This window comes from Adiantum capillus-veneris, chromosome 15, assembly GCF_014529385.1.
Source record: "Adiantum capillus-veneris isolate H3 chromosome 15, ASM1452938v2, whole genome shotgun sequence".
Classification (NCBI taxonomy): Eukaryota; Viridiplantae; Streptophyta; class Polypodiopsida; order Polypodiales; family Pteridaceae; genus Adiantum; species Adiantum capillus-veneris.
In genome coordinates, this window is record NC_140945.1 from 90,454,769 (window position 1) to 90,467,355 (window position 12,587).

At 44.0% G+C, this 12,587-nt stretch overlaps 1 protein-coding gene across 3 annotated transcripts in view; it reads right to left on the minus strand.

Annotated features, from left to right (window-relative positions):
* LOC147441044 (callose synthase 3-like) overlaps nt 1-12,587 on the minus strand; it is a 154,923-nt gene that overhangs the window by 125,565 nt on the left and 16,771 nt on the right. For all 3 annotated transcript variants that reach the window (XM_086482790.1, XM_086482788.1, XM_086482789.1), the window contains 15 exons: nt 4,269-4,369; nt 4,064-4,191; nt 3,403-3,487; nt 3,211-3,321; nt 2,326-2,454; nt 2,134-2,226; nt 1,958-2,052; nt 1,722-1,848; nt 1,491-1,616; nt 1,321-1,388; nt 1,145-1,232; nt 882-1,007; nt 676-793; nt 214-545; nt 53-105 (listed from right to left, as the gene is read on the minus strand). In XM_086482790.1, the coding sequence (XP_086338916.1) occupies nt 53-105; nt 214-545; nt 676-793; nt 882-1,007; nt 1,145-1,232; nt 1,321-1,388; nt 1,491-1,616; nt 1,722-1,848; nt 1,958-2,052; nt 2,134-2,226; nt 2,326-2,454; nt 3,211-3,321; nt 3,403-3,487; nt 4,064-4,140 (1,628 nt within the window). In that variant the 5' untranslated portion in view covers nt 4,141-4,191; nt 4,269-4,369. The remainder of the gene's footprint in view (nt 1-52; nt 106-213; nt 546-675; nt 794-881; nt 1,008-1,144; nt 1,233-1,320; nt 1,389-1,490; nt 1,617-1,721; nt 1,849-1,957; nt 2,053-2,133; nt 2,227-2,325; nt 2,455-3,210; nt 3,322-3,402; nt 3,488-4,063; nt 4,192-4,268; nt 4,370-12,587) is intronic.

The window sequence follows — 12,587 nt, forward strand, 5'->3', positions numbered from 1 at the left end:
ACTAATTTTCATCAACGGGATCAGACCTTACACCAATTGAGAAACAACTCACTTAATAAGCACAAATGGGCTTTCATGCATTCCTCGTCCCACATACATCGGTGGCTGCAGTAATAATATTCAATGACATCACTTTTGGATCCAAAACTTAAACCAAAAGACGTGGTCTCTACTTGTTCTATCATGGGTTGGCTTGTACAGTGAGTGTGTTACCTGGTCCCACCATAGCAGCAGTTGTACAATTCCTACATCAGATTGTTCTATAGCCCTCCTTAACGTTGGAAACAGGAACAATACTGCATTGAATGCGTCTGGAGCTAAATAGACTAATATGGCTGTGAGATATAAGGAAGGACTTCGAGATTGCCCCAGCCAATCCTTGAAAGTGCTTATTAGGCCAGTCGAATCGCCCCATGAATGAGCATAGCAGACAGGCAAAACAATCACCCAGACAGTGGCAACCAACACTTTCAGAGAGTAGCGGAGAATGTCAGTGCGTTTCATGCTCCTCCATGCCTTGAATATCAATCCAATGTCCACTATTGCTGAAATAATTCAAAAAAAATCAAGATGGGGTGCACCGGATGGTCAGTGCTTTCAATACAAATCACAGCCACAGTTTTTAGAATGCCGTGACAGGAGATGGCAGACATGACAAGAACTATTAAAACTCACCTTGAATCAGTCTCAAAAAGGCAGCAGTGATAAATATGCTCAAAACCTTCTCAAAGACGCTTCCACTGAAGGCATCACCAATGGAGCCTGACCCATTCCAAGCTATTATTGTCAGAGCCTAGAAGTCAATCAACAAAAAACTCGAAGTCTGAGACTCTTAAGACACCAATAGTTAGGACAATATAGTTGCAAGATTGGTACAGAACCTGCAATGACATGATGAAGAAAGACCACATCCTATCAAAGCTTCTGAATATGTGCAAAAATGAGCGAACTTCTACAAAATTGGTTTTGCCCACCCAGAATGTTTGTCCACTGCCAGCAGTTCTTCGCTGTTCAAAGGGAGCAAAACAGGCCCACAGCTTAGGATTCCGTGTCTCTCCACCCATCAAAGTTGGTGCTAAAGCAAATAATATCTACCCCATGGGCCTCCATATCCTAAAATATAATATACTTTTCACGTCCAAACCTCAAAGATCCTTCTTTTGTCGGTTGGTCTCTTGAAAAAATCTCCACTTTCACGCATAGGCCAGCTAAGTCGGAAGCAATCAATAGACCTGAAAGAGACACACCTTTCTTTGATGGCTGGAGAAACTTTATTATACATCCCTTAAGCTTTCAGAAGAAAGAAAAGAGGTTCAGCACCAGAAATACTCATTCAGGTCATCATAGTTGCGCCACTGGGAATGGCGAAACTTCTCATGAGCAACTTCCTAATCATTTTTAAACCAACAGTTAATGGAAGAAAATCATTCAAGATTTCAATTTGACAATCCAAAAACTTAATACAGAGTTAGAAAAATATTCAAACTTACTGCAGCAATAACATCATAAATTGGTTTAATCACTTTTTCAAGGAACAAGCAATCCCCCTCTCCTCCATAAGAAGTTTTCTCGTTCTCACCAGTGCCAGACAGCATACCTGAGAGTTGTCCTGCCATCTATTCCACACATATCCACTCAGCTAGCAAAAGCTAAAACTATGCAGCAGTGTGCAGCGGTTTAAGAAATTAATATGCAAACAACTCAGAATGAGATCTTCATACATGATGGAAAATGTAGCAGAGGCACTCTGGCATAAATCTTATATTTGCAGCTTCCCCCCAGATGAGAAGGTAGAGACCAATATAGAGAATTTTCCGCTGCTGAATTTCCTGTTGTATGTTTGGGAGCCTGAGACCATTCAAGACAGCTCTTAAAACCACAGACTGCAAGAGAGCCTGTACGTGCATCTTACATAGACACAAGGCATCCATATTTGACAAAAGAAGTGAGAACATACCGCGATGTTTGATCTCTGCGCCTTAAAAACTTGCACCATCTCTTGTAATTTTTAAATAGCTTATTCATTACAACATCAAGAGCTGTGTCACTCATCTGCAAACCAGACAAGGAACATCAAATATGTGTAAGAAGCAATTTAATTCAACAAATTCCAAGACAAAGAAAAGTAAGTACCTTGCTCAAAGGTTCTGGTTTTGGCACCTGGCGTGCATGAATATTTGCTAGAAGTAAAATCAAATGCTCCCTCTGATTTGCAACACTGTCTTTCTGGTCATTTCAAAAAAAATGACAGCACTCGTACCTTTTCTGTCTGTGACACATTAAAGTCGTCACAAGAAAACAATCATCCTCACTGCTGATTCTCACCTGAAATCCAAACGTGCCTTGTAGCCAGTCAAAAAGGTCCCATTCAATGCCTTTCTGCTTCATTGCCCCAGCTTCAGGCAACTCAGGAAGGCCTCTTACATTTCGAAGGGCTGTAACAGCAGCCTTGACCTGGTAAAATAAATAAACTGTCTTGAGTAGATGCCCATACTATAATGACCCAGCAGACTCTCCTTCCTAGTGCATCCTACAATGGACACATTAAATTGAGCTTATAACCATAGTCATTTTGAGGCTGCATTGGATAAAATTCTTGGCTTTTTGTGTACTTTTGTCAAGTTAGGTCCTTGGCTCTCAGCTCCCCATATGTTTCTCTTATATGAAATCGTGATAAGCACAAGCCCTTTTGTACTTCTGGCACAATTGCTAACAATGGGGTAGAAAACAAATGAAGACTACTAAGCTACTCAATTTGATCTTTATAGACATTTGATGTTGTAAATTCACTATGAATGAAAAGTAGAGATAAGCACAGACTTTCACATTTTGTACTTCTAATACAAGAACTGTGTTTCCAGGCTCAGAAATATCAAGAGCTTCATACGTTTGAAGTTCAACCATGACACATATCGCAATTTTATAAGAAGAATAGAGGGGTGAGTAAAATGTTCAAAATTTTCCTTTCTTGTTACTTTCTTCCAACCTATGCATCTATGCACAAAACTGAGCTGGATTGTAAAAGTCAACCTACAAAGCACAGCTCCGACAAAGGCTTTGACAACTGTACAAAGTGGAAATTGACAAATTTGTTTAGAGAGACCCTGCATCTTTAGAGCTAACTAAGGCAAAATCAAAAAGTCTAGTCTGCAAAACAGCTTAAAGTAGAGGTTAGTTTACTAGTTGAACTGCACAGTAAAGGGTCACTACCTCAGGGACTGTCATAATGGCCTCAGAAGCACTAGTTGGATCAAGAGGCAATATATTGAAGGCAGCATAAATCTCCTTCTTGGCCTCCACTTCCTTCGCTGCTTCTTCAATCTATCTCACACATCACAAAGCTTCGGCATAGAAGTGGCAGAGCAATTTACTGACTCATTATTTACACATTGGCAGAAATACCTGAGGGTCTAGGTCTGTCTGATTGACTGCCTTCAACACATCAAATAAGACTGCTGCAGTCTGATAAGTCCGTGCCAAATCCGCACTGCACTCCAGCATCGATGTTCATTGTGCTCATTAAATGTTTAAAAGTACTTCGTAATAAGAAAAGTGATAAGAAATTTGATGGTTACAATAATAACTATGGAATGGCATCTGAGGTGAAAGAAAGAAACCTGATGTAAAGATTTGATTGCATCATAAATAAGATGATCAAACATGTCCCCAAAGAGTTGGTCTAACGGTAAGGCTTTGGCCTCTCAACCTATGGGTTGTGGGTTCAAATCCCCTGTTGGGTCACACTCTAGAGGGAAACCTTGTGCTCACCTGGTGTTCACGTTGCTAGGGCTCTTGCCCTTGGACACTCGAGTGCATCCTCCTCCTGGGGTGGGTCACCCGAGGAGGAGGTTCCTAGCTGGTTGCTACGAGTTCTCTCCGTCGTTCCCAGCATGTGGTGCATCAATTAGGTGGCAATGGTGATGCCTACGCGTGGCTCTTGCCCGATGGTACGCGGCCCTTGCCCGACCATGTAACATGGCTAATATTTGGAAGGGATAAGCACCTCCCCCTGTGGGCCCTCTGGTGTGTCGAAAAAAAAAAAAGATGATCAAACATCGCTTACCGATTCATGGCAGCTCCTGTGTTGTTTTGCAGCGATTTGACGTACTTATTAAAATAATTTTGATAGAAGTCTTGCATGGCCCTTGCATCACTCTTGGCTTCCCTTTTAGGGAGAGTAATTTCATCATCCTGCATGTGGCGCACCACAATTCTCATTGGTATACACACAAAAGACAACAAACTCAATGAGAATAGAGGCAACATACTTTCTCTAACTTGTGAAGCAAAGCAGTCTTAAACTGCCTAACCCCTCGCCCTGCTGACGTTGGGTCTAGTTTATGTGCCTTATCAAAAGCATAGAAACGGCCTGCAAGAAATTTTATAATTATGTTGTTACTTGCATGTAAATTGAAATCGCACAAATACATAGAGGAAAACAGGTAAGCAGATAGGCATTCTTTTCCAGCCAAACAAAAGATAGCAAAAGGCATAATATGGAAGTAATACATATTGCATGCCTCCAAAGACTTGTGTTTAACACACTGTCAAGCAGAAAAAAATGTTGTCTCTACCAAGGATCGATACAACTGCAACCTGCTCACTAACATATGCTCACAAGACATACAGCGATAGCGAAACATAGTTAGATGTATACGAAGGCATTCACAAATTTAAGATTTGTTAAAGCATATTGCTGGCTATAAATCTTTGCTATTAATCCACATAACCATAGGGTCATTGTAAGGTGCAACGGAATGACTGTTTGAACTTTGCTCAAGATGAGTGCTGCTCAAGGGTTCCTTTTACTTACGGAAGGGAGAGCGTTCCGTTCCTTTAGTGAGAGAGTGCAATGGACACAAACAAAGTGGTAAACACTGTGAATGAAAGTGTCTGAGACTGAGAGATAGAGAGAGAAGAATACAACACCAGAATGTTATCAAACCCTCCTCTGAAGGCCCCACTCTCTATGGCGAGAGCGATCTACTATTGATTGCACAAATCTCTACAATGCTTGGACTTGCCGACGATGAGGACGACGACCCAGACGGGCTGGAAACTGAAAAACGCTAAGGGCTGAAATCTGCAAACCTTTATCTGCTGAATTCAGACTCTATATCGGAGACGATGTCGATGGCGACAACGCACTGAAAACGTAGATGCTGAAATCTGCGTTTTCCGGGCTGAAACTGTAAACCTTGAGGAAACTGACCGTGCGGCGAGTAACTGCTACGGGAAGGTGAGATCTGCGAGGTTCAGGACTTGATCTGCGGTGTCTAAGGGCTGAAAACTGAAAACGTTGATGCTTCTTGGTGTTCCGTCGCGGTAAATCTGCAAAACGCTGGGGCTGATCTGCATATCAAAAACGCTAGGGGTGAAAATGGCTCTCTTGTCGCCGGATGGCTTGCAACTGCAAAACGCTAGGTCTCTTGTTGAGTCTTCTATCGCAAGGGATCTGCAAGAGCACAAACGCTGGTTGATCTGGTCCAAAAATGCTAGGTGGTTGCTGTGGAGCAAAAACGCTAGGGCTTGGGGTTCTGCTGAGAAGTTGCCTGTTGAGCAAGTGCTCCTGCTGCCTCTTCTACCAGAAAGTGCTAGCTCTAGTTTGCTTATATACAAACTTACTCAATTTGCCCTACCTACTTTCCAACAAAAGTCACTTAAAAATAATAAGTGAAAAATATCAAAAATAGGAAAAATAGGCCTATGCACTGTAAAAATGCTATTGATTGGATCTGACTGGAATGATGGTCATGCTGTGTGCAATCAGAGGATATGCATCTAATTTAAGTGTCTGGACATGCACGGTCTGCGAACAGACTTACAAAAGCGTAACAATTTGGTCTCATAGTTCATTTTGGCCTTGTGAAGACGTTAATATAACATTTCATTTCATTTCTTCCGCACACCAATACTTAGGCGATCCTGCGATCAAGCACCTGCTGAGGCCTAGCGTTAGCTTTCTGTAGAATTCCATGCGAAAACTGCAAATTTTCAGCCGAGCGTTTTTCAGCCAGGTGGCGTTTTTGCAAATCTTGCCAGTTCAGAGGACGCTTCCACTACCGGCATCAGGTTCTTCTCCCATGGATAAAATCAGCGAGCGTTTCTGCAAATTTGCATGCAAGAGGGGGTGGCGCCATTTTCAGGATAGCTTCCATCACGAAGGAATGCTTTGCCACCTGCGTTTTTGCAAGCAACCATCAGATTTGTTGTTTCTATTGCTAGAGCTACACTTCTGGGACCAATTTGTCACTAGAACACCCCTCTCTCTACCTGCATTTTTGGCCAGATCTGGCGTTTTAGGCAATTAGCAACGTTTTCAACAGAGGGGGGCAGCGCTTAGCCTTGCCCATAGGATCGTGCTATTCCTACACGGCTTGACATCCAGTGCCTCGCCGTCGAAAATCCTCTTCATCTGCTACATTCTGCTGATTGCTCTGTTTTCAGCCCACTTCGGGTTGTGACTTTGATTCCCCACCCTCTGCACCGTTCCGAATCCTTCCGAGAGCGTACGAGCACGCTGAAAATCGCTGGACAGCAGCATTTTCATCACCTCGCAGTTGTGTTTACAGCGCAGCTTACGGTAGCTTCTACAATCATGGCAGGGTGGTCTCGTATGGTCACGTACGTTTTGTCCACGTACGAAGACGTACGGTACTCATCGAACTAGAAAATTTTATGTCGTACGACATGGTTACGTACGTTCAAAAATAAAAACATGCAATTCTTAACCCTAGATTTTAAACTTGGGACAATTAGACAATTGATTATCACATTGGACAAGAAGGCAACTTGCAAGTGCCAAGTGCCGACACTCAAGAGTTGAGAATCAAGACAATGAGACACAATGGGCAATGAGACAATGAGACAATCAAGCAATGAGAGAGACGGAGAGGGAGAGGGAGAGGAAGAGAGAGGAGTCTAATGGATCCAAAGCAATGTGTGTGTGCATGTGTGTGTGTGTGTGTGTGTGTGTGTGTGTGTGTGTGTGTGAGAGAGAGAGAGAGAGAGAGAGAGAGAGGAGGCTCAAGGCATGTGGGGGGGGGGGGGATATCCTAGGCTAGGTGGGAGGGATTTTATGCCAAAAGGTAACCCAAAAACCTCCAAAAAAAAAAGCTCAGTCAATGGACTAAAAAACCGGTCAAACGTACTAAAAAACCACCGGACGTAACAGACGCCTTGACTGGACCGGACGCCACCGTACGCCTCGTTCCGTCCGACGAACGAGAACAACCTTGTCTACAATGCAGACTGTTTAGTCTGGCTTTCCTTGTTTCGGAGGACGTTTGTGGCGCAGATTGCTACATATGGCCTTCCCATAGTTTTTCACAGCTTAGCCACTTGGCCACACTGGGTTACACGTTCATGCATTGACAGGCTTCCACTCATTCTCATGACGGTTCATGGGCTTCCCCATTTTCTCCAGACGGTTTGACTACAGAAACCACAGATCCTATTGGGCAGGACATAGAGAAGAAGACTCCGTGGTCCGAGACAGAAGAGCAGTGAGGCGGTATAAGGAACCATCGCGCTCACAGCGTGCAAGGATAGTACCTGTCGTAGAATAAAAAATGGTAACTGTGGCACTCCCAAAGTGTATGTCAACTCCCTGAGAGTCCAAACTCGACACAGAGAGTAGGTTGAAGGCCATGTCCGGAATGTAAAGCGCCTCCATTGAACTAACATCGCGTTTGAGGTAGAACGAACAGTCCCTATCTTTACGACGACACGTTCGTTGCCATCGTCGCAGATCCCAGACTTAACGACGACACCATCGTCGTCATCGTCATAGTCTCCATCGTCATCGTCGACATTGTCATCATCAAACCCACAACATCTAGACCATTGTACCAGATTTGTGCAATCTATAGCATAGACCTCTCTCGCCATAGACAGGGGGGCCCTTGAAAGGGGGTTTGAGAACCATCTGGTGTCGTCTCCTCTCTCTCTCTCTCTCTCTCTTTTACACACTCACTCACAGTTTGCATTCCACTCTCGTGTTTGTTCATTGCACATTCTCTCATTAAGTCGAGAAAGGCTCCCCCTTTCTCTAAGTAAAAGGAGCCTTGAGCACTTACTGTTCACTTATCTTGAGCCATACACATCATTCGCTTCCATTGCACCTTACATTGGTATCAGAGCTCTTTGGCAATGTTCTCTATCACTCAAGGAAAGAACCACAAAAAAAAAAAATTGCTTGTTGACGTCGCACGTAACCCAAGTCCACTTGGTGTGTCGATTCCTCCTCCCCTTGTTCCTCTTTTCACTCATATAGAGGGGACCGTGCACTTGGTAGCCAACCAATCAACGTGAGGTGGGAGAAAGCAACTTTGGTGTGAGTGTAAGGCCGCCTAGGGGTACGCACACAGGGAAGAGTCGAGCTCGGGTAAGAGAAAAGCCTTCTCAAACACCGATTGCAAGCTAAGAACCCAAGTACCTCAAGAACCGAAGTACCCAAGATCTCAGTGTATGGTCATCACCCGAAGCCGAATGGATACTTTCTGTGAAGGTGATGAGAGTGGAGTTGGAGAAGAAGAAGTTTCTACACCAGGAAGATTGTTCCCCGATCCTCCCCCATCCCCATCTCGCCACGGATTGCACGAAATCCTATGGAGGCTTTGGTCAAATCGATGCAGGACATGATACTACAACAAGAGGCGCAACGCGCCGCCATGAATCGCGACCGCGAAGAAAGAAGAGCAGCTATGGAGCTTGAGAACAAGCAAGCAAGCGAAACTCAACGCATAACGGCCGAAGAAAGAAAGAAAGCTATGAAGCTTGAGCCCCAAAGCGCGCGAAGCTCAACGCATGGCAGCCGAAGACAGAAAGGCGACTATGGAGCTTGAGCGCGAGCAAGCGCGCGAAGCTCTACGCATAGCGGCCGAAGAAAAGCGAGCGGCTATGGAATTAGAGCGACGCAGAGAGACCAACGCATGCAAGAGTTCGTCCTACAGATACTCACCTCGAAATCCGAGCCACTTGAGGACGTGGACGATTCATCAAGAAGCACAGGTAGAGATGCAGATTCCAACAACCTAGTCACTGAGAAGTTGATGTTCAATAAGTATGACGCTAAGATGGATGTTAGTGTTATTCATTTTTTGTTGTATCAATTTAATGCTTACTTTGCGACAACTAAGAAAACAAGGAATAGCAAAGTTTTGACGGCAGCCATGTATCTTGCCGGTGATGCCATTAATTGGTATCACGCGTGGCAAGAGGCACAGTTGGCCGCGCACCTAGAGGAAATCGAGGAAGGCGTACCCCTTTCTTTCAATTGGGCCGACTTCCAAAACAAGCTCAAGGCGCAGTTCATGCCACCTCAGTACCTAACTCGATTAAAGGAAGATTGGCAAAACGGTACTCCAGTTATGTCTTTTTCTATCCGTGTTTTGCAGCTCGGCACCCAATTACGTAGATCGGATGCGAAACGCAAAGAGGCCTTTCTTTTTGGGTTGAACGAGTATATCAAGTTCAATGTCAAAGTCCTCGACCCAATCAATCTCAACAAGGCGGTAGCAATTGCTCTCGCCCAGGAGATGAAGCACAATAAAGGAAAGCCTAAGGAGAACAAGTCTTCTCAGAGTACTTCTCAGAATCCTCGGAACCCATAGAATGGTAAGAACGGTAAGAATGGTAAGCATGGCATTCTTCTAGCCAATCTTCCTCTAATCCTTCGGAAAAGAACTCTCAAAATGAAATTAAGGGTAAAGCAAAAACACTTGCTAAACCTAAGCTAACCCCATATGAAAAAGTTGCACAAGGAATTATAGGAGGATACATAACTCCAGAAGAACAAATCATTTATGCGAAGGAAGGTTGTTGTTATCAATGTCACATTAAGGGTCATATCAAGAAGGCATGTCCTAAGACAGCACCACCTAAAGAACTCAAAGCACCAACAGCTACCACAAGCACTTTAGTGAACCACATTGATTCTCCACATGTCTCTAACACACACATTGATGAGTCTCTCTTTAAATGTTATGGTCATGTGAGGAGTCAATGACAGTATGCATGATGTGATTAGTGATTCTCTTGTAGAAAGAGCCCGCTTGCAAGTTAGCCAGACAACTCCTCTCGAGGTGTCGGGATTCGCTCTCGGTAGGGACTCTCTCATTGCACAAGAGTGCCTTGATGTGTTATTCATTGTGTAGCAAGCTTCCTTCCATAAAGATTTGTTGTGTCTCCTCTCTTAGGATGTGATATGATTTTCGACATTCGATGGTTTCGTAAACATAAACCTCTCATTGATTGGGCAGACAATACGCTCACTCTAAATGCCAAAAGTGACTCCCATGATCATTCGTGGTGAGGAGGGTCTTCATTCGTTACCTCTCATTTCACGTGTGCAGGCGAAGCGTGAATTAAAAAAAGGAGCACAAGCAGCCACGTGACATTCCCTCCTTTTCAAAGTGAGGTACTGGTACCAAACTGTATGGCGTCGAAGGAGATCACCAACAATGTCTGGAATCCTGGAAAGGACTCTTCGCCGACCCACTTTGATGCGTGGGATGCGTGGGTCATGCGATACTTGAACTTCATAAAGGTAGAACTCACAGAGGGGGCACAGCCAGTCAGTAAGGCTCCCTACTGTTTGAACAAGACTCAAAAGAAGAGTTAGAGCAGTGTAAGGTGTAGCGGAAGTGAATGTTGAACTTTGCTCAAGATGAGTGCTCCGAACTATACTCAAGGTTCCTTTTTACTTACAGAAGGGAGAGCCTTCCGTTCCTTTAGTGAGAGAGTGCAAATGATCACAAACAAAGTGGTAAGACACTGTGAATGAAGGTGCATGATTCTGAGAGATAGAGAGAGAAGAGAATACGACACCAGACCAGTTGTCAAACCCTCCTCCAAGGGCCCTACTCTCGATGGCGAGAGTGGTCTATGCTATCTATTGCACAAATCTCTATAATGCTTGGACTTGCCGACGGTGTCGACGACGATGAGATGGGCTAAAATCTAAAAACGCTAATGGCTGAAATCTGCAAATTTTTATCTGTTGAATTCTAACTCTATGTCGGTGACGATGTCGGTGGTGGCGACGACGCGCTGAAAATGCAAATGCTGAAATCTGCGTTTTCCGGGCTGAAACTGCAAACTACGTTGGATCTGACCGTGCAACGAGGACTGCTGCGGGAAGGTGAGATCTACGAGGTTTGGGGGTTCTACTGCGGAGTCTGACTACTGAAATTACAAAACACTGATGCAAAGGCTGACTTTGTCACGAAGAATCTGCAAAACGTTGGGAGTCCTGCTGATCCAAAAACACTAGGCTGATTTCGGATCCTACGAGAGAATCTACTAACGCTAGGGCTGATCTGTTGAACTGCTATCGCCAAGGCTCATCTGCAATGCAAAACGCTGAAGTGTCTGCAATGCTGAAAAACGCTAGCTCTGCATCTGCAAAAAAGCTAGGTCGTCTGTCTTGGGGAGTCTTGTTGAGAAGTTGCTTGATGAACACTGGGTTCCTACTGCCCACAAGTGCTAGCGCTAGGTTTCTATATATATATTTGCTTAACAAAATTGCCCTACCTAGTTCCCAATAAAAGTCACTTAAAAATAATAAATAAAAAATGTCAAAAATAGGGAAAATTGGTCTATGCACTATAAAAATGCTCCTGATGGGTTCTGATGGTATCTGATGATCATGCTGTGTGCAACCAGAGGATATGCATCTACTCTAAGTGTCTAGACATGTACGGTCTGCGAACAGACTCACAAAAGTGCCAGATCACTTCCTAATCTAACTGAACTGAACCCATGTCATGAAGCAGCTTGTCCACGTACACATAGGGTTAGATGTGTCTGCAACGCTTGCTTCTTTGGGCCGCGCCGAAAGCGACACAAAGTCTTATGTGGCTCCTTCGATGCTTCCACTTCGTCTATAGTCATGCGTCTACCTTCTTCAAGAATCTCCGAAAATGAAAATTCCTGAAACCACTTCCAACACAACAACATGAACATAACAATTCCACGTAAAGTGACTGGAAAAATTCTAGTCTTTCGAACAAACAGTGCATGCAATGTAGATGAACATAGAGACGAAGTGCCAAACCGTCCATCAAACACACACAAACAATGGGGTCGAAACTTGACCTTAGGATCTAAATCAATCAATTGTGGCAAAACACAATGGAAATACCTATGCTTGATGCTCAATCCTTCTTATGCTCTTTCGGATACTGTGTCATGCCAAGGAAGAAACATGGAATGTGAATTCCTTGAGTGCAAACATTTCATCTTTTCATGAATAATCCGCATACATCCGTGCTCATTCATGAGTGAATCGTGCTCAACGTACAATATGGCATGCCTATGAAAAGGAATCGCATAAAGACGCTGACTAAAATACAGGAAACGATCACAAATAAAACACTCGATTAATGGGGTGTTGACTAATCATGCGAACACATAATACTACCTGGGGAGGGTTTCTTTGGACCTAGGCTCGAGAGCCAAGATCGGTTCTTTCTGAGGGGGTTCTTTCTGAGGGGGGTCTTTGGACCTCGACTCAAGAGCCAAGATCGGTTCTTCGTGATTGACCGAATCTGCAATGAGGTTAGCCTCACTAGAGAAAGTATCAA